This window comes from Solanum verrucosum, unplaced genomic scaffold (assembly GCF_900185275.1).
Source record: "Solanum verrucosum unplaced genomic scaffold, falcon-dt-bn FXZP01000203.1, whole genome shotgun sequence".
In the NCBI taxonomy this organism is placed as follows: Eukaryota; Viridiplantae; Streptophyta; class Magnoliopsida; order Solanales; family Solanaceae; genus Solanum; species Solanum verrucosum.
In genome coordinates, this window is record NW_026020815.1 from 241,890 (window position 1) to 265,671 (window position 23,782).

At 29.9% G+C, this 23,782-nt stretch overlaps 3 protein-coding genes across 3 annotated transcripts in view; 1 reads left to right on the top strand and 2 right to left on the bottom strand.

Annotated features, from left to right (window-relative positions):
* Positions 1-23,782, bottom strand: part of LOC125813446 (kirola-like) — a 436,501-nt gene that overhangs the window by 237,900 nt on the left and 174,819 nt on the right. The gene's annotated exons all lie outside the window — the stretch shown is intronic.
* LOC125813467 (kirola-like) lies at positions 1,426-2,388 on the top strand. Its single transcript, XM_049492973.1, has 2 exons — positions 1,426-1,609; positions 2,132-2,388. The coding sequence occupies exons 1-2, from the start codon at positions 1,426-1,428 to the stop codon at positions 2,386-2,388; spliced, it is 441 nt and encodes a 146-aa protein (XP_049348930.1).
* Positions 11,236-12,072, bottom strand: LOC125813459 (kirola-like). Its single transcript, XM_049492966.1, has 2 exons — positions 11,889-12,072; positions 11,236-11,599 (listed from the first exon to the last, which is right to left on the bottom strand). Exons 1-2 carry the CDS (start codon positions 12,070-12,072, stop codon positions 11,340-11,342), a joined length of 444 nt encoding a protein of 147 aa, XP_049348923.1. The 3' UTR covers positions 11,236-11,339.

Genomic DNA, 23,782 nt, shown 5'->3' on the forward strand with positions numbered 1-23,782 from the left:
TGAAAGACTTAATTCTTTTCTAAATGATTATATTGTTTTTATAAAATAATGTTTACAGTAGCATCAACCTACCAAAAAGTTTTTAAAATTAACGTTGGATAAAATCTTAATTTAGATTATCAATATTTAAAGAGTGATTAAATTACATTTGACTATACTATCAATGTATCGAAAAAAGTTATTACAATTTTTAAAGAAAATTTAAGGCCAACAAAGTTATTGAGCAGTCCCTATTTAGGTCTTTTCTACCTTTTAGATCCGCTCCTGCTCTGAATTATTTAATAACTTAAAATTTAATAAGTTTTTCCTTGTAATTTTGAAAGTTTGTTCATGGGACAAGTAGAGGTGAAAATTAAATAGTCTAGGGAGGTAATAGGTCTTCATGAAAATTTAGTATCGCAATAGCAAATTCGATTAAGTTGGGGTATTTTTTAGACCCTTATCCCGTAATATTACTATACTATCCTTTGACTTTATTAAATTTAATGATTTGAAAAATGTGTTAGATAATAAATAATATTTAATATTAAGGATTAAATAGAAATAAAAGGTAAATTATCTCTTGATTTTCTAAATTGAAAAAATATTGTTGGACACTTTATTTATATAATGGACAACTATATTGAACAGAGAACGTAATTAATACTTTCTTAATTTAATAAAATGCACAAATGATATATGACAATTATTTTTAGTATGGGACAGGGGACGGGGGAGTATTTATTAAAACCTTATTTAATGAAAGTTAATTTTAAGCCACCAACTTAAATCTCAGCCACTCTTAACTCTTATTTAAGCATATATGGATCTATATGATAGGATTTCCTAAAATGCCTAAAAAAAGGTTAAGCATTTATTGCACCACCTATCCAATCAAATCTCACTCTTTCCAAAGTTTGGTAGTGTATTATTGAAAAATTATATTTTATATCCTTCCCGTCCTTATTAATTTGGTGTTATTATATAATTAGTACTCTCCGTTCATTTTTACTTGTAATTTATTTTTAAAATAAATTTTCATTTTTATTTGTCACTTTTGATATTCAAGTAAAGACAATAATTTTTTTATGTTTATTCTCAGCATTAAATATTTATTATCCAAATCATTTTCTAAGATATCATTTAATAGGAGATAGTTTGGTAATATATATATATATATATATATATATCATTAATTATTTTTTAATGAATGTGTCAAGTCAAATCGTGACAAGTAAAAGTAAAAAAAGGGAATAAGATATTTTATTTTAATTTTTCAAATTTATTCTTATTTACACATATCTAAGAAGCAAGGATTGGTTAATTAATTTCAAACTAGGTAGCTTTTAACAACTAATTTAAATCTATATAAAGACTATAAGGTCCAAATATTTTATCACCACTTTCTTTTCACGTCTCTAATTGCTATACCTACCAAAAAGAAATATGGGTTTGAAGGGCAAGTTGGTTACTTCAGTAGAGGTAAAGTGTGAAGGACACTCGATTCATGATATGTATCATACTAACACTTATCATATATGCAACATAAGTCCATTGGTCAACCATGTTGAGATTCACGAAGGTGAAATCTTTAAAGTTGGTGTGGTTATTAGCTGGAAATATATTGAAGGTAACATACACTTTTACGCTTTCAATCTCTCACACTCTCTCTCTCTCATTATGCATGATTTGCTTTCATCAATTTTCTATATAGATGTATTTCGTATAATGGAAATCATTTTTTAAGAAAATTATTTTTCGCGAAAAAGTTATTGGACGTTGTTTGATTAATTACCATAAATATATTCCAAATAAAATGTTTTGTATCATATTTGAGAAAGTAATTTATTTCACTTGTGGGTGAAAGTTATTTCTTTAATTAAAATATTTTAATTTTTTACTTTATTTTACTCGCTCTAACTAAAACTTAAATATTACTAATTATTAGCACTAAAAATTTCCATTAAATTAAAGAACCCTATGATCAGTCCAAGCTTCTCAAGCCTAAGATAGATCTTAGGAAAATGAAAAATGAGGGAAAACAAAATAAATAAGATGATGGTATTATTTTGTGGATATTTAGATCATTTATAAGGAATTAAACGTTTGAGTTTGTGGTAACATTTATTTTATTTCATTTTAATGATTATAGATGGGAAAGAAAAGTTGCTTAAGGAAGTGATTGAAGCCATCGATCATCATGACAAGTCAATCACCTGGAAAGTGATCGGAGGAGATGTGTTAGAATTGTATAATTCCTTCACTATTATCACATCCAATGAACATGAATGGGCTACAACAACACTTATTTACGAGAAGAAGAATGAAGATACTCCAGAACCCCTCGCTCTCTTAGGTGCTTTCATAGAGCTGACCAAACATGTAGAGGATCACCTTCTCATGAAATAAAATAACAACAACAACAACAACAACAACAATAATAATAATAATAATAATAATAATAATAATATATATATATATATATATATAGTGTGTGTGTGTTGCTGATATTTGAAAATATTGGCTAGTTCTAGCTATCCTCTGAAATAAATAATATTGTTTGAAAGATATATATTATGTATGTGAGCCTCCATCTATGAATGCAATTATAACTACAATAAATATGTATTAATATGGTATTCTCATTCTTTTTTGCATCTTCTTTTTTTCTTTTTTTGTTTCCCTAATGGTAATGCGGGGACTAATGGAGATTCCTTATGAGTATTGATTTAAGGTTGTGTAAGGTATGCAAGAAATATATTGATTTTATTTAATTCAATATTTAGTTAATCAAATATTTAGAATATTAATTTTTTAAGAGAACCCATTTTCTTAAGTTAATCGAAAAATGACTTTAATTTTCTAATCTTATGGAGAAATCAATTTTCAGTCGGCGCCAGCCGCCAGACCCTCATATTTGTGATGTAACATCGGAAAATTATACCATCTATTCTAACAATAGATTCATTCAAACAATATAGTACAATTCAATATTATATTATATAAATATAATATATTATGAAATAATACGTAATAACAATAATTATCCAAAAAAGCTGTTAATTTTAAAAAACACGTGATTTTTTTATTTCTATAGAAAATACATTATTCAACTAATTTACAAACTCTATATAATTTTTTGTATTTCTACATCAATTATAATATTGGTTCGATTTTCTCACCACACACTTGCGGTAATAGGATTTCTAGGTACATGACGTTACTATTTTTTGTAAATAAATCATAGTGTGGTAATGAAAAAAAAACAAAAACAAAATAGAAAAAGCAACTCAAAATTTTAAAACAATATAATGCACTAAATTAAGCTTACTAAATTATGTTTATAAAGCTGCTAAGTATAAGAAAAGTATATCAAGGTGAATAATATTTCTTTATTTAAGTATTATCTAAGTTCTAAATATTATTTGTCTTAAAAAGTGGACATATATTATAGGAAATACCTCAAGTAAATACTATTGGGAAACTTACATAAATTCCACTAGTTTATGATCTAATTATTTAGATATACTCTAATTTGCAATATTTCGTATTTTATCATATTTTTGTGCGTCCGGATACATTCAATTACATTCAGATATACATGTATTTCAGTATACATCGGGTCGAATTTGTTCTAGATACATTGTAGTCAAGTAGATTCGCATGTATCTAGGATACATAACAAATCTCGGTCGCCTCTTTTCCATTTCGCTTGCCACTCTCGCATGTATATGGTAACTCATATACATGTGATCCACGCCACATACATACAGATAATGTATCTAGTGTGATTCACATGTATCTTGGATACATCATCTCACTCGCCTCTCTCCCTATTTTAATTATCTGGTAGAAAAAATACATATATCTAAGTGTATCTTCCTCAATATATGGTGAAAAACTCTTAATTAGTAGTAACATACGTAATATTTTGAAAGAAAATGTAATAATAGTAAATATGGTAGTGAAGTGTATAATTATGTAGTTTTTCCAATATTATTTATACAGAACTCTAAAGTTGAGAGTGTCTCTCTCAAACAGTCCGATCCAAATTTTATCAAAAACTTTAATATGAACACAAAACACCGAGTAAAAAAACATTATAAAATTGATAAGGAAGGAAAATAACCAGTAACTTGGCAACATTCATTATATCTTAACTACATATAGCAACCATTAGAAATACATCCATAGAAAGATAGGTCATAGCTATCGAGTAACTTATGTAACGTGTTTTTCAAACACAATATTATTTATTGAATGATTTCATATGCTAGCTAGAACTAGTCAATATTGTAATTTTTCATCACACGCACAAACACACATATTTTTATAGGGTATAGTCCACTGAGGTTCAAAAGATGAGATGATAGTAAAGGAGTTGTATAACTCCAACAGATCTCCTTCAATCACTTTAATTGATTTTTTCTTAGTATCGACCGCTTCAATAACTTCCTTAAGAATCTTCAATTTTCCATCTATAATCATTAGAATAAGAAAATAGAAGAGTTGTTAGCTCTTAATTCACCTGTCCAATTCCTCATTAATAAAAAAAATGGGGAAAAGGGAAAAATATACCCTTGAACTATCGTAAATGGTATGCAGATATATTGTGTCATACTTTTGGGATATTGATGCCCCTGCCGTCCAAAAACTAGAACATAAATACCCTTTATACTCACGGACATACACGTGTCATAATCTTATCCATCGACCCAACATTTATTAAATATCAGATCGACGGATAAGATTGTGCCACGTGTCCATATTTAGTCTTCCGTTAGAGTGAAGAGTATATATGTTCTAGTTTTTGAACAGTAGGGGTACCAATGTCCCAAAAGTATGACGGAGGGTATCTGCATACTATTTACGTTAATTTGGGGGTATATTTGTCCTTTTTCCCAATAAAAAATAAAGCATTCCAGAAAATAATTATACCTTCATCGTGTCTATTTTGTTTTTCCTAATTTTCTCCAAAAATTATCTGATGTTCATTTTTTATTACCAAATAATTAATAACTTGTTAAAAAATAATTCATGCCCCACATGCATGTGGAAGGAGTTATTTTTCTTTTTTGGGAAAATGATAAATAACCACCGAACTATCGTATATGGTATGCAGATACCTTCCGTCATACTTTTGGGACATTGGTGCCCATGCCGTCCAAAAACTAGAGCATATATGTCATTCACTCTAACGGAAGACTAAATAGGGACACGTGTCACAATCTTATCTGATCCCTCGATCCGATATTTAATAAATGTCGGGTCGGTGGATAAGATTATGACACGTGCATTTCTGTTAGTATAACGGGTATTTATGATCTAGTTTTTGGATGGCAGGGGCATCAATGTCCCAAATGTATAACGAAGGGTATCTGCATACCATTTATAATAGTTCGGGGGCATATTTATCATTTTTCCCTTCTTTTTTCTGATACAAAATATTTTGTGGTAATCAAACACCGTCAAAAAACTTTTTCTTAAAAAAACTATTTTATTACTTTTGAAAAAGACCAAACACACATATAAGTAAAAAAATTCGCACGTATTTTCATACATACATACAATATGAGAGAGAGTGAAGAAAGTTGTGTTACCAGCGTAATATTTCCAGCTTACTATCGAATCAATTTTTATGATTCCACCTTGATGAATTTCAAAATAATTGGCATGATACAACAAGTGATTACACTCTCTTTAAACGGGTGAAAAGTTACAAAAACGCCACATCAGACTTTTTATTTATTTATTTTTTCATTCAATTTTTAATTACCAGCAGCTACTATAATACCCTTTTTCTTCCTATTTAACTTCTCCTCCATTAAAACTGACCTCAAAACAAGATTACAGATGAGCAAAATATGGCAGCAAATGAAGCCCTAGAAAATTTCAAATTGAAATTTAATCCTTAAGACTAACGCGAACAAAACCCTAACAAAATAAAGAAAAGCAGATCCTTTACCAATACTTTAATCAATGTTTTAAGCTTAAAACCCTTTGATTTCCATGGAAATCAAAGGGTTATGTTGTGAGATTGGAGAAAGCTTTTGGTAGGAAGAGAGGGGAGATAGGTTGAAAATTTTTGGTTGGGAAGAGAGACAAAACCCTCTTTTTAAAATTTATTTTATGTTAATTTTTTTAATTAAAGAAATACCAGAATTATATATATAAGCTACATTAGTTTAAGTTTTTCACGTGTAGCGCGTGAATGACACATTATTGTGTAAGAAATGGGAGAGTGTAGTTAAGCTTAGCTCGCCAAGTATAGGGGTGTTTTTAAGCTATCAATTGTTCAGGGATGATACAAATAATTCGCACAAAGTTGAGGGGTGTTTTTAATGCTTATCTCTATTAAAATAATGTGTTCAATCATTCTAATTTTTTTTATTTACAAAAATACCTCCGCAAATATGGTGGAAAGTATGTAAAAGGTTTTGAGGGAAACTTGTGTCTTTATAACCATTCTAATGCATGCTTTAAAGATCGTTGCATTACTAATATCATGAATTTCTATCTATAAATTATACATACCTTAATACTAAATAGAGTGTATAACTAAATGCAAGTAGTATTTATACATAGGTTGAAAAAGTACATTAAAGAAGATACTCATAATACACAAAATGACATTATCATTATATCAATAATAAAAAATATGATTTATAGCAAAAAATACTTTTGAAACAATAACAATCAAAATTAACGCTCGAAGCATACATTTTTATGTCAAGGGCTTATGCCCTATGGAACTCGCCTTTACTTAACACTTCAAAATATTTTTGGTATACCCTGCCCTGGGACTCACTCAGAATTCTAAATTCCATGACCATTGATTTTAATGTTTATGTTCTTTCATTTAGGAATTTGTTCTTCTCTAGGGAGCTTTCTTATCAGGAAGCATATTTTTCAACATTATGAATTTGAAATTTTGTATGGTTGAAAAATTTGACCAAGAAGTGTTAGGCTTAAACGGATGAATTATAAAGATGAAGCATATTTATTATGTAAAAGTTGATGTTGCATTTATAGAATTCTATTCCGATGTTTCATAATAGATCAAAATTCTAAATATTTTTTGCAAGAATAAAGGTTTCTTTTGAAAGCGGGTAAATATAATTTTCGATTTCTCTTTTCTTGTTTAAAATACCAATTTAACTATTCTACATGTGAAAGGTAACATTAATGTGTCCGCTAACAGAATGATCCTATAAAGGAAATTTGAATTTAGTGGGTCTCAATACTAAGATCAAACATCGTTGTGAGGAAAAAAAAACATAAACACAATTATCTGTAATACAATTTAACCTCGTTATGGTGATTTGCGGTAGTGTTTGTCTAAAAATTCCATGTTTTCTATAGTGAGTTATTGTTATATATGTATACTGACATTTCACATTTAGATCTTAATATGTATTATAACAAAAGAATGCATTATTTGTCAATTAACCAAAAAAAAAAAAAAAGTTAAGAAGACAAACACAAAATCAAGCCCAATCCATCCAAGAATAACTGGCCCATTTGTTAACTCATTTCAACCCAGTTCAATTCATTAAAAAATGATTTAATATGTAGCCCAGACTGACTCATAAATTTTTTTGTCTATATATTTATAAAAAATATTTTTTTTAGTTAATATGTCATATGTAGCCGTAATATAGAGAGAGAAAAATCGGTACTAAAATGTTATAACTGAACAAATAAAACAATTAAAACTTAATAAAAATTGAATGAGTTGAGTTATGACCTGCATTTTGTCTAGTCACATAGACGGGTTAATAATCGTCCCATTAATAAATTCAATTCATTTTGACCTGTCTAAATTCAGTCCAACCAATCCATATGACACCTTACCAATATCATTTTCTTGTGAAGTTGTCCATAATTGATATGCACCACTTTGATACAAAAAATTTTAGATACGTAAAATTTGATATGTACATGACATTGATGATGATTATCATAAATATGTTAACAAATTATTTTAATGTGTGTCAATGTAGCCCTTGTGGCCATTGGTCTCTCATTCCCGCACACATCATTTATATCTATCTTTATGATTTAGGGTGTGTTTGGTATGAAGGAAAATGTTTTCCATGGAAAATGTTTTCCTAGAAAACAAGTTGATTTTTGACTTATTTTCTCATGTTTGGTTGGTCAGTAGAAAATATTTTCCGGAAAAGATTTTTAGTGTTTGATTTATGAATGATTTTTTTTTTTTGAGAAATATCTTTTATTTTTACTAGGGTAGAAAATAATTTTTGAAATTGAAAATATTTTTTAAAAACAAAATTAAATTTTTTTGGGGGTGGGGTGGTAGGGGTGGGTTGACGGTAGGGGTGAAAAATTGAAATTTTGAAGTTGAAAATATTTTTTAAAAATAAACTTAAATTTTTTTTGGGGGGATGGGGGCTGGTAGGGGGTGGGTGAGGGGGTCAAGGGTTGAGGTGAAAAAATAAAATTTTGAAGTTGAAAATATTTTTTAAAAACAAACTTAATTTTTTTTTTTGGGGGTGGTGGGGGGGGGGGGGGTGCGGGGGTGCTAGTAGGGGGTAAGTGGCATGGGGGGCTGGGTAGGGGTGAAAAAAATGAAATTTTGAAATTGAAAATATTTTTGAAAAACAAACTTAAAATTATTTTTGGGGTGGTGGTGGTGGAGGGGGGCTCGTAGGGGGGTGGGTGGGTGGGGGTCAAGGGTAGGGGTGAAAATGAAATTTTGAAATTGAAAATATTTTTTAAAAACAAACTTAATTTTTTTTTTTTTGGGGGGGGGGGGGGGGGGGGGCTGGTAGGGGGTGGGTGGGTGGGGGGTCGAGGGTAGGGGTGAAAAAATGAAATTTTGAAATTGAAAATATTTTTAAAAACAAACTTAAATTTTTTTTGGGAGTGGGGGGTGGGGGGCTGGTAGGGGGGCTGGGTAGGAGGTGGGGGGGGGGGGTCAAGGGTAGGGTGAAAAAATGAAATTTTGAAGTTGAAATTTTTTTTTTCAGGGGAGGCGGGGTGGTAGGGGTGGGGTGGGTGGGGGGCTGGGTAGGTGGTGCGTGAGGGGGGGGATCGAGTGTAGGGGTAAAAAAATAAAATTTTGAAGTTGAAAATATTTTTTAAAAACAAACTCAATTTTTTTTTTTTGGGGGGGGGGGGGTTGGTTGGGGGCTGGTTTGAGGGTAGGGATAAAATAAATTGATTTTTTCAACAAAAAAGTAATTGTAGTTTGAAGTTAGAAGAGAGTTTTGGAAAATGTTTTCCTTAAGTTTTGAAGGGAAGTCATTTTCCTTAAATTTGAGGAAAATGAGTTGATTTGGAAAACATTTTCCAAAACATTTAACCCAACCAAACATGAGAAAATTGGAAAACATTTTCCGAAAAATGTTTTCCTTCATACCAAACGCACCCTTAATTTTCAATGATGCTAAATAAGGGAAGTGATCTTGGGTCTTATTATATTTTACTAACTATAATAAGCGATTTCATATTATAATTCTACAATCTAAGAAATTAACTTTAGTATCTCAACTGAACACTAAGTATTTTACTCTCAACGAAAATAAACTCTCTAGTTGTACAATTCTCACAACCACACCAATAATCAACAATAATAAGATTTAAAAAATTAGAAAAATGACACCCCTAATACGTAGACAAAAATACAAGTTCCATTAATAATATATCAAAGCTTAATATCTCCTCCCATTTCCCAAACAACGCCCCAACCCCTACCCCTTTGCTACTCCACTCCTTGACTACCCCCACCACCCCATCTTCCCACTCCTATCCCGCCATCATAATGTTTTCCTGAATTATATTAAAGTTATAATTTTATTTATTTATTATCAAATATTTAAAAAAAATAAAAAATTACTTATTTTCTAAGAAAATATTTTTCTTATCAAACACATCCTAAATAAATTTGGGCGACTATTGATCAATTTTGCATAATAAACTTTTGGCTTAAATCATCTGCGACCCCTTAAAATTATCCACATAATTCATTTAGACACCTCAACTAAGGCTTGTACCTATTGAACACTCTAACCTTAAGAAATTTTTACCTATTTGACATAAACTGACAAACAGTTGAAAAATAAAAATGCGTGTATCTCAAACGTTAATACAAAATCGATTTACCAATAAAATGATGGCACGTGGTATTGTATTCAAATTTTTTTAAAAGCTCTATTTAAATAATCCAAAAAGTATTTTAAAAAATTAAAAAAGTTTTTTTAATTAACACCCCCCCCCCCCCTTTCCCTTCTTCTTCTTCGATAGACCCAATTCTAGTTTCCCCTTCCACCGGAGCTGGTGTCGGCACCGACGACTCCAGCAAACCATCGCTCTAACTCTTTCTTCTCTTTCGTTGGCGTCGGCAGTACAAAATACACTATTTCTATCCATTCAAGCTAAATACTCATTCTCTTTCATTTCGATAGCATGAATATCTTTTACTCATTGCCTTCATCTTCTATCAATTAGTAACTATTTATTAGAATTGAAAAAAAAATAACAAGCTTTTTCCCAAAAAAATCAATTCATATTTTTTCATGTAATAAATTGAGCTTCATCGAAATTTTGAGACGTAAATTAACATAAAAAAGGAAAATAAGAAGAAGAATGGCAGAGGGTGAGAGAAAGAGAGAGGTGTAGGGGGTGGGGTGTGCGCATGTGTGTAAGAAAAATGATGAAAATGGTGGAATAATAGATGCAGGGATGGGGAAGAAGATGACTGCTCCTTTTTTTTTGTTAATTAATTTTTTTCTTTTTTATTAATTCAGTTGCATAAGTTAAGGGGAAAAAAAAGAAAAAATATTATTTTTTGATAACTTAACGCGCTCAAAGAAAGTGAAGCACACGTTTTTTGCCATGTCAGCATTTTGTATCTAATAGGAATGACTTTTGAACAAATAAGGTGTTCAATTGGCACAGGGATAAGTTGAAGTGTCTAAGTAAATTATGCGGACAACTTTAGGTGGCCGGAGATGACTTAAGCCTAAACTTTTTGTGAGTGTTAATTCCCATCTTAGAACTAGAGAAACGAAAAATAAATAAATATATAAATATATGCCGGAAAGGAATTAGATAGCACATTTACAAATACAATTTGCATATGCTATTATAGTTCATTTCATACTCGAAAAGATACATAATATATCGTACAATACATCCGATATATTCTTTATTTTTAACACAACATTACTAATTTTGACACGCTAGCTAGAATTAGCCAATATTACAAAATATAGTATATATTTGTAACACAAACACACATATATATATATAGATATTCATAAATTCACACGCGTGTACACGTAGACATACACAAATACGTAACGATAAGAACTATCAGATACCAGATTGATCTTGTATTATTTGAGAAGATGACCCTCCATTTCCTTGATCAAATTAAGGAGGAAACCAAATGGAACAAGAGGTTCTGGGGTGTCTTCAGTTTTTTTCTCATATATAAATGAACATGTAGTCCACTCATGTTCACATGCTGTGATAATAGTAAGAGAATCATACAACTCTAGCAGATCTCCTCCAATTACCTTCCAAGTGATCGATTTCTCCTCAGGATCAATTGCCTCAATCACTTCCTTAACAATTTTATCCTTTTCAGATCCGTCTATAAACATTAAACAAAATAAAATATCAAAGTCATTTCCTCATAAAAAGATATCAATATTCAAGAAAGCTTAAATACCTGCAAGAAAATATTTTTTGCTCATAAGTGAATGAAGGTTTTTTCCCTTTTGGTGTAAAAATATTTTACAAAAAATATATTTTATTGTTACTACCAAATAACATCAAATAATTTGTTTTTGAAATACATTTTCTTGGTAAATGAATTCATATATGCCAAATATACCTAATTATAGAAATTATATTGATGCAAGGGAATCATAGTATGTTACCGTCATTATATGTCCAACTAACTATCGAGCCAATCTTTATGCTTTCACCTTCATGATCCATCTCAAAATGATTAATCTTGGTTATGTTGGGTACATTTCGAGGATTGACGTGCAAAATATCATGAATCAAGTGTCCTCCACACTTAACCTCTATCGAACCAATCAACTTGCCTTTCAGACCCATTTTTTTTCTTCGATATAGCAAAAAAATGAAAAATAGATGGTGATAAATTGGCTAAATTTCTATTCTTTATATAGAGTAATAATTCAATTATGTGTGCATGTGAAAGCTATGATGTATAACTATTTAAAACGTGATTACAACATATCATAAAGGTTGGGACAAGAAGTTGGTGAGAATTAAATGTTCGGATGTACTTAGTAGCTCCCGTCTCATATTAATTGTTTATTTTACTAAAAAAAATAGTTATTTCAAATTATTTATTAATTTAAATAATTATGATTCTGTTTATTTTACTAAAAAAAATAGTTATTTCAAATTATTTATTAATTTAAATAATTAAGATAGAATCATGTTAAAATATTTATCCTTATAATTATTTATTTTTGAATTGTAAATAAATTTGTAAAATTCCAAAAAAAACATTGGAGTTAATTCTCAAAACAACACCAATGTTTTTTAAAGACTATAATATCACTCAGTTATTAGAACTATTTTTCTCAAAATATACTAAATATCACCAAAACGAAAACATCCTTTTCTATTAATTGGTATATATACCATATTAAATTAAACTCTGATGTTTAAAAATTAATTTATTTAACTCATCAAACTCATATTATAACTCGATTCAGTCGATATAATGTGTTTACTACGTAAAAGTTTACTTAACACTCGTGTTTATACCAATCATAATAATTTAATTTAATTAAGTCATCGACTAAGGTGAAAAAAAATACATTAATTGATTATTTACAGTTTAGTGATAAGATTATGAGAGCAACCGACACCTCTAGTCAAAGTGTCAAACAATGTGATCTTCATTTTTTTTCTGGTGAAAAATAACTTCAATCATTAAAATGAGGAAAATAGTTTTAAATTATTTAAAATAATAAGATGATCAAATCCCCTATTAATTTTTTGGATTACTATCTTACCTCTGTTTTGGTTATATATTTTTCAATGAATATTTAGAAAATTTTCATATTTGAATGCACTTATATACAAATTCAAAACTGAAAAGTAAGTTGAAAACAAGTTAGGTGCATTTCATTATGATATTCTATTCTAAGCTGTTTTTTTTCAAATTTAAAATATAACTTTAAGTTGAATTTAATTTTTAATGATCAAACACGATTTTCATCTAAAGTAAGAGAATATTTCAAAAAAGTGAATATTATTTTTAATTTTATGATGAATCAACTCATAAGTAAAAATTGAGAAGATATGAATTATGATAGTGGATTTTTTTAATGTACGATAAATAGGAAAAAGGTGAAAAAAAAAGAATATGATCCCCAACTAAGATAGATATTTAGGTTAAAATATTTATATGACTTTAGGAATAGTCAATATAAATTTTAATCTTTACGTTATTATAATATTCTTATATTTTAAATCTTTTTTTATTATCTTTATTTTACAATTTCGTGTAAATTTTAATTTAATCATTACTTTTTGAATTATTTTTGTTCTTAGATGACAATATTACATGGATTGGATGAGTTTGATGAATCTTTACAATTTTTTTACTTTTACATATTATATTTAAATCTTTTTAAATTATCTTTGTTTTATAATTTCATCTGTAAAGTTTAATCTAATCAATACTTTCTGAATTATTTATTCTTAGATGTCAATATTATTTGGATTGAGTTAAATAGTTTGAAGAGTTAAGTAATTTTATTAACTAAAAAAATAAAATTTAGTGTGACATGACATGCCAATTAGGAGAGAATAATTTTTTTTGTGTTTAATAAATATATAATTCAAGGAAAATAACAATAGTAGTCCTAAATGAAATAAATATGTGCAAAAAGCAAACTCAAAATATTTCTTAAGTGGTCGATTAGTAAAATAATCTTTCTTATTTATGTTTTCTCAAGAAATATGTAAAAAATAAAGTGTACAACTAATTTGAAACAGTAGGAGTATTTGTTTTACCCATAGATTCTAATTAGCTATGCAGAGCTTGTACAAAATATTATCCTCTACATATTTGTATCACATGTTTTTGATGTGGTTTGAATAGACAAGATTGAATTGGATATATATGTATTATTATACGATATTGGTTAATGCTCTCCACCTATTGATTGCAGACTTGATTATTAATATATCGATAGGTTCAATACGGATTGAAATAGGAATTGATTCAAGAGGAACCAATAAAAAAAAGATTCTATGTAAACTCATTTTGAGTGTATTTGGGTTTACTCTATTTAATTTAATTTATATGATATAGTTTAAAAAAGAGATTAAAGTCTTAAATTTATAATGTTAAATATATCATAATATTTGTAGGGTATAAAATTTATTATTACGGATAATAGGAAACTAAAAAGTTAATTATGGCAAATATGTGTTATATATTTAATATACATAATTATAGTTTAAAAGAATTATGATTCTTAGTTATACTTAGGATTTTATAACAAATTTCTCTTCTTTCTCAATCAATGGCTCCCCCCCCCCCCACACATATCTCCTTCGTCACCCCTTTTTTTCGTCCCCTCCCTTTTTAGCTCTCTCTTGTATAGAAACACAATCAACAACAAAGGAAGTAAGGGTCTAGATGAGATATAAGCGATACAAATTAGGTGAGAAACGGTAGATAGATCTTTTCTTCCTCTACTCCTCTTTGATTTAATACTCAGACTCCCAATATCAATGTCTGGATGAGGGAGGAATATAATATTGTATAAATCATATTTTAAAAGAGTATACAACATATGATACAAATGTATAACAAAGATAAAATACAGTTGAATATATTGATGCAAATTTATAGCTAGTTGCATATACTCAAATACATGGATACAAAGTGAATACACTAGATATAATTATGTTTTAATACAATTATATTTGTTGATATAAGTGGTATTCGTTGATATAAGTTGTATTCGTTGATACTTGATACACTTGCTACAAAATTAATATCCAAGGAACAAATACACTTGACATTTATTGATACAATTTGATATAATTGTGTTCATTAACACAAATTATATTTGTTAATACTTGACTTGTATTTATTGATGCAAATCAATTGTATAGTATAAATTGATAAAACCTGATGGAACATGCTATTTGGAGGAAAGGAGTGAACAATGAGAGAGAGAGAGAGAAAGAGCAAATGGCATATTTTTCCTTTGTATATTATTATTTTTTAATATTAATTTTTTTTATGTGCATGTCATCATATTTTTGTAATAGTTATGACGTGTCATTAAAAAATAATGTGGAATTTTCACGTCTAGTTAGTTATATTATACGCCTATTGATTGGATGAGCAACAAAGTCAAGTACGAAGATCTTTCAGGTCATTCCGCTTTTATGATATAAAAGTTTTTATTTTACTTTTTTGTTATGCATAAGTCATTTAAATTTAAGGGTTATCACGCAAAAATATTTTTCTATTTTATAATACATAAATGACATCTAATTTTAAATTTATCACATCAAAATAAACTTTTAAATTTTTTATCACATAGAGTCATTTAATTTTGCCTAACTTAACAAAAAAAAGTATCACCAAAAAAAATTGTATTTAACACCATTTATATGACATGACACTTCAGAATAAGTTAATTACATTGAGAAAATCCAAAAATCTGCCTTAATATTTTGCTTAATAATACTTATGTTTCTTGTGGTTTATGATATACATATACTAGCTTTGTTTTGATTCTTTGTAATAATTTTAACTTATTATCGTTAATTAGTTTTTAAAAAGTAATTTAACTATTTTGACCTTACTAATATGCGTACTTTTAAAAAAAAAAAGTAAATTTCATATATACGTTTGTAATTAACAAAAGATTTTTTCTTACAGAATCAAAGAAACCAATGGCAAACATGATTTTGAAGAAGGTCTCTGAATTAATTCATTACATTTAATATTGTTTTATTGAGCTAATTAGCTATTTTAGAGTGTCATATCATATTTTTGGTACAAAATATAAAAACATCAAGAGAAATATACATTTTAGTAAACTTAGACAAAATTAAATATTTTCATGCGACATATATAATTTAGATAAAAATGACTTTTACGCGGTAAACATAAAGTTAAATGACTTTTATCCGGTACTCCCTCAGTTCCTATTTATATGTCACCATTTTAGATTTTACATTCCTTAAGAAATTAGGTTGGTTTACCATTCTACCCTTATTTAGTGTTCTCTTGTAGAGTTGTAGTCAAATTTTCAATAAATAAACATAAATTAATTTATTTTGATTAATTAAATTAACAAGTGAACATTAATTAATCATTTGGTTTTTTCTATGTTGGTCAAATTCATACTTTCAAAGTTAATAACACTCAAGGGTAAAATAGGAAGAATAGTGCTATTTATGTAATGGTTTTGTGAAATGACAAGTACTCTCCTCCGTTTACTTATATTTGTCATGTTGCGCTTTTCAAAAGTCAATTTAACTAATTTTTAAAGTTAAATTAGATTACATTATTCGATATTTTAAACAGAAAATTTAGATATTCAAAAACTATAAAAAAAGTACTACAAATTACAATTTTTTACATATTAATATGATGAAAAAATACATCGTAAAATGTTAGTCAAAATTCTTATCGTTTGACTCTAAAAAAGAAATCCATGACAATTAAAAGTGGACGGGGGAGTATCGAACATTTATTTTTAGTAAGGACGACATGTAAATAAAAATGGGGAGTATAAAATAGAAAAATAATCTTTGTCTAATAACCTTAAAATTAAATGACTTTTATATGTAGTCAAAAAAGGTCTCTTGACTCATTCGGGATGGCCTTGTTGGTTTAGAGGTGGTCATCCACACGAATGACTCGAGATAGATCCCCCCTCAATGTCTTCCGAGTTGAGCATGTCGCACTAGTGCGGTTTACATCCCTTAATTATGTGATTTGTAAGCTATTACACTGTGGAGGGTTTACCCGTGCGCATAAAATGCTCATCCGTAGGACAGAGCCTGTGACAGAGATTATAGCGACTGTGTATTATGACGGAGTTTTTTTAAAAAAAAGTTTTTTATGATAAACACAAATTGAATTACTATGGTCCATGTTGGTCCATGTTGACATTTATTTAGTATAAAAATAGAAAAATAATTTGTGTGATAACCCCTAAAATTAAATGACTTTTATGTAACCAATAAAAAAACAATCTTTTGTGTGATAAACGTCAAATTGAATGACTATGGTCCATGTTGAATTGATTGCTAACTTCTTTTTTTTCAGTATTAATTTCTTGAATTCAATTTATTGTTGTACAATCTTCAACTGTTGTGATACAATGAACACGTTTATGTTTTTCACTTTTCCTAATAGGAAAATAGACATGTTGTGGTACCTATCGTTTCAATTTATTTGTGAATTTAATTTGATATAAAATTTAAGTAAATATGATTTTTGAATTTTCTAATTTTAAATGAAAGATATGTTGAATGTACTAAAATATTATTTGATTTTGTATTTTTAAATACGTGAAAAAAATTGGAATTAAGAAATTATATATATATATATATATATAAATAATTATTCTTTTTAATTTTTTTCTTTTTTAAATGAGACAAACAAATTGAATAGATAGATTTTAATAAGATTGAAAGCCACATTCTTGCCTAATTTAAAAGCAAGAATTTCAGTAAAAAAAAATTTTGGGTCAATTTAAAGTGTCAAATACATTTGTTTAATCTTTTCCAGAAATATACACAGATAACTATTTAATTTTTTAGCCTCATTAAAAAAAGTTGTACAAAGATACATATTATTTTATTCTGGTAAATAACTGAAAAAAGAAAGTTTTTATGCTTTTACAAAGAACTAAAAAGATTAAGGTGCAAATCATTAAAAATGATAGGATAAGTCACACAAGAGCGCATAAATTAGAGGTGCAAATCGCAAATTACTCTAATTCTTAGGATTTCTCCTCCTCTTCCCATTGTTGGTAGTTGCTGCTACTTACGTGTATTTTCAAAAACTGAAAACTAGTGTGGCCTCACGTACGTATAGGGGCGGAGCTACCCTTATCCGTCCTTTCATCAGAAAATTATGTTGTATAGACAGATCAAATTTTATTGGTATATCTATATTCAATATTATAAATATCAATTTTTATAAAGATACATTTTAAGTATCTTTGAACTAATCTTATAGTATAAAACATTTTTTTACATTATTGGTGCATTATATTAACTATTGTCACGACCCGAAAATGGATGTGATGGCACTCGTCTTATCCCACCAAGACAAGTTAGCTTAAAACTCAATCATTACAATAAAATGCGGAAATTTTATAATCAACTCAAAAATACCCCCAAAATCTGATTGTCACGTGTACAAGCCTCTAAAGTATTACAATTGATTCAAAAGAAAACACAAGTCTAAAATGACATTGTTTCTAGAATAGAACAAGATCATAAATAGGAGTAAGAAGGTCGCTGAAATGACAAACATCTACCTCACAAACCTCCACGAGAAGCCTTGGAAAAGAAGAGAATGACAAGTACCACAAAAATCCAGGCACGTAACCTACAAAAATTTGTAGAAGCAAGGGGTGAGTACCAAACCACACGGTACTCAACAAGTAAACCTCTAAACATGAGCTAAGGGGATAGAATACGAGTAGTACTCCTTACACCCCAACCGAACCTTCACAACTACAATCTGTATACAACCAGCCCAACCTAACAGTTCACAATTTACAAGCACATAGCTCAACACAACACTCTAACGATTTCATATCCTCAACAACAACAGTTTCATATCCTCAACAACAACACTCTAACAATTGCATATCTTCAACAACAAGTTCAATATTCATCAGTTACAAGTTCCACGGAAAGGCACTCACAAGATCAGCAACACACAAGATCAAGTTCACCAATCATAAAGAAATGCAATGCAATGTCAAGTATAGTGATGCATGTCTGACCTAATGATACACACCCGTTGTCTCTCAGTCCGGGACCCATGGGGGACTTATTTGTCCATGTATCCATCGCGGCGCGCGATACGACCCTCGATAATAGTAACCATCGCAGCGCGCGATACGTCCCTCGAAATATAGTATCCATCACGGCTCACGATACGTCTCTCGAAATGGTGCATCCTCTTTAATTTCTTATTCTTTCTCAATTCACATAACACTTATCACAGCCATGTCTCAGAACAATGCAAATGACATATTCACACAAATAATTAAGAGATGACCAATTTAATAACATTACACAATTCACATCAACACAATCATGATACAACATTCACAATGATTCAACAAGCCTTTCAAACCATTCTCAACACATCACATATAAACAATTAATCACATTGCCTTTTATTACCCCTTTTCATCATTAGAATTAATCAATGTGGACAAGTCAACCCATCACCAAGTCTCGTTACCCCCAAACACATATTACAAGGAAATACACGAATTCCATACACTTAACAAGGGTTTAGAAAATCACTTGCCTCAAATAGTCGAACAATCACTCAATGACTTGAGCCTTTCTCTTTTGTTGGACTTTCAAATAAATACAATCATTTCAAATAAATAATCACAATAAGCTTCCAAAACTAACAACATTCATATTACTATAGGTCTAATCTAGACCCAAAAACATCGCTCAAATCTACAATCAAATACCAATATTATTAAAACTTGATTTATGAGCTAAAAGAACCCTAAAATTACGTGAAGCAGTTTTCCCTCTGTTGATCCGTGTTCACGCCGCACGCAGGTTAGTTTTCTGCTCCTCCTCTTTTTCTTTTCTTTTTTTCTAAATTAACTATGTATTAACAATAATAATTTCTTACTAACCTATTTTAATATTTTAGGCTTGTCCCATTATTTTTAACAATAAACAAATCACCCGCAAATTAATTAATTATAGTTAAATGACTATTCAAAATTATCAAAAATGACCTTTCTGTAATGACCCTAAAGGTCATTTTTGGAAATTTTCATAAATGACCGTTTTACCCCTCCCGATAGTTGCCCCGAGTCCTAATTATTGTATTTTCGAAGTTGATTTGAAGGAAAATTGATGAAAAGTTGAGTTTTTGGAAAGTTAAGTTTTTAAGAGTTAAAGTTTGGTTAAAAGTGCTATTTCGAGTCATTTTGAGTTTCGAGACTCGAATCGGATTTCCGTCAATTCCAGCAGTTTTAAAATGTCGAAACGGGTCTATGAGAATTTACGGAGTCGAATTTGGAGTTAAAACGAAGATTTGAGGTCCTAAGTTGCAAAAATTGTGAAATTTTGATCAAGAGTTGACTTTGGTCAACAAACGAGGTTCCGGTGCTCGAAATGGAATTCCGAGGGCACCGTTGGATTCAGGGGGTGATTCTAAGTCTAGAATGAGTCTTGGTTGAATTTTTAGTGGCCCCGAGTGCGTTTCGAGTTTTTGAGCCTAAAGTTAGTTTCTTGACGCCTTATCGGATACTGGGTCAAGGAGACCTCAAATTCAAATTTCGATGATTTCATTGAGTCCGAAATGTCATTTTCAAGCTAGTAGCATATTTGGTTTGTGTTCGGGAAGTGCCAAATGAGTTTTGGGTGAGCTTTTAAGCTTCTTGGATGCTTTGACACTATTTCAGCAAATTGTGGCAACTAAAGGGTTCATTATTCGTTTTAAAGGTCGAAAAATTATTCCGAAAGTTCTGAAATTTTGAGCATGAATTATAGGACTTATCTGCAAATTTTGGGTGCATTTTCGCTAACCCGAGATTGTACTTTTATCGCAAATAAAAAATAATTGTTTACCGAGTAGAATGATATTTGACTGGGCAACGAGCATGAAATTGAACTCCGATTGAACGAGCAGGTCCGTATCATTATTTAAGACATTTACAAAAAAAGAATCGGGTCATTTCACTATCGTATGAGGAAATTACGGCATTTTTAGTGAAAGATTAACTGCTGTTTTTCTGGTGCATAACAACCATGTACTGTTATAAAAATCTCAGACTGTGTTCATTTGGTATTTTGAGCATATCGGGGGTTCTAGAGATCGAAATGGAGTGATTCTTATGGGTTTCTTCTTGAATTAATATGAGGGTTAGTATTCAATCTTCAATTCGACATTTTCTCATAATTTCTTTATCTGGTTTTTTTTCCTATTCGTAAATCTCTTGGGAAAAATTGAGGTTTTATCGATTTGGACTCCTTTTTTGATGAAAAAGGTATATTTACAATCCTTATGTTATGGGTAAACTGATTTAAACATAAAATTATTGATTCATCGATTATTTTCATCATATTAACCGCATACAATTTAGACTTTCCCGGTAAAGTTAAAGTTTGATAAATTGAGAATTTCAAGGTCGATCTTAACTCCGTTTTTGATGAAATTTCATATTTGAACTTATCTAAGCATGGGTAAGATGTTTTTCAAGAGATATTTCATTTTCGAGTCAGGGTTTCAGATCCGAATATTTTAGGCTTCTTCAAGAACGTGAATTTTCCTTCAAATTGAGTTTGTGAATTGATTTCAACTCCGTTATCAAATTGGTTTTCACCATTAGCTTCCAAATACTTTAAGGATCATTTTACATAAAAAATTTCCAGATTTGGGTATCATTTTCCGGTATGAGACTTTTGGACCGTTTTGCCATTTTCCCCTAAATTTCTTGATTTTGGTGTCATTGGACTCGAATTGTGATTGTGAATAATTATTTGAATAGATTATCGTGATCCGGATTATACTCGGAAAGGAAATGCTCAAGTCAAGTAACTTTTGGAGTTCGTTTTAAGGCAAGTGGCTTCCAAACTTTGTAAAACTCTTAGACTACGCATGACTACTTTCCTAATTGTGTTGGGGGTGTAATGGGGATTGAGGATGGGTTTTATTTGTTGATTGAAATTGTTGTAAATGAAAGATGGGGAATAAAACGAGCTAAATGTGTTATATGTGACTTGAATTTGTTGAATAAGTCATGTGATAACTGATATTGAGGGGATAGAAGAGCATGAGTAGGCTATGATTGATACAGACATTGATGTTGAGACATGTGATGTGTAATATTATGATGTGGTCGTGAGATGATTGTGATTGATGACATGTGCATATTCATTGTTCATCACATGTGTGAACTATCTGTTGCATGAGTTCTGAGACACTGATATGAGGATGGATGGATATGAGACACAGTTGAGACTAACTCCGGCTAGATATATATGAGATGGACTAGCTCCGGCTAGCGATTTGGATGCCGATGGGATCTGGTTCCGACGGTGATACATGGTCCATATGTGGCCCCCATGGGTTCTGATTTGAGTATTCAGCGCGGACTAATTACGTCAACAGATGTTTATCGTAGGACATACATGCATCACGACTACATGACATCATTATTGCATTTTGCATCGCATTTGCCTTATCTTTGTCTGTGATGTGTGGATTGTATCAGTTTACCCTTCTTATGTGGAATTTGATCTACTTGCTCTTATTTGTTGATCTGAGGTTGATGAGGATATACTGTTGGTTCTGGCTGTTGAATATGATCTGTTTAGTATAGGTTGGTTGGTTGGTTTGCTGCTAGATTGAAGTTTCGATGGTTCGGTTGGGATTGAAAGGAGTTGTTTGTAGCTGCTAGTTTTGCTTAGTTTAGAGTTACTTGCGAGTACCTGTGGTTTTCGGTACTCACCCTTGCTTCTACACAATTGTGTAGGTTGACAACTCTCTCTCAGATTTGGCTTAGTAGTTTCTTTAGCAGATTGAGTTTCGGGACATACTCGAGAGGTAGCGGTTCATTCCAGACGTGCCCTTGAGTTATCTTTACTTTCAGTTTTGTTCTATTCGAGAACTATACTCTGAGACTTGTATATTTTTATTCGAATTTTGTATTTAGAGGTTTGTACATGTGACAACCAAATTCTGGGTAGTGTTGAGTCTTAATTAAAGTCTTCCGCTTATTTATTATCTTTTATTCTCGTATTTCTACTTCTCTATCATTGTCGTTGGGTTAGGCTGACGTGTCCGGTGGAAAATGGACACGTGCCATCACATCCGGATTTGGGGTGTGACACTTTCGAATCCGGGTCATTATCACTATACTCCTTAGGTGTACATAAGTAATCTTATAAATTGGATCAAATCTAAGAATAATTTAAATTGGATTTTCGAACCCCCACAGAATTGTAAAGAAGGTACTACTAGAGGCTCATGATTCCATTTTCAAAGTAACCCTCTTCCCCTCGCAATGTTACACATCTTATGTCAATAAGTTATTTGTTATTTCGGGGTAGTCTTCCCACGTCTTTTGTCCTTTCCCACCTTCTATCCTTTGCGATTTGTTTTCTTTTCTCCTTTTATCCATTTTTTTCCTCTTAATTTCCTTTTCTTTTTCTTTTTTTTTGTTAGTTTTATCTTCTTCTCTTTTTTTCTCTTTCTCAATATTAGTTTGTGGTCTTTTTTTTTTTTTTTTTTTAAATAATAAAGTTCTAAATAGTGTTTAAAAATAAAAATATTAGGGAATTATTATTAGACTAATAATATGGAAAAGATAAAATATTAGACTATCATAAGTAATTTTACATAATGTTGAAGTCACTAATTCATTGCTTAGAATCTAAATTAATAGAAAATAAATTTTATAAGAAAATATTCTTTTGCAAACGAAAATAAAATTTATATCTAAACGGTGACTCTACTTTTTATTATTTCCTTTATATATAAAATTTGGTAAAAATAATATAATAAAAATTGAATTAAGATTAA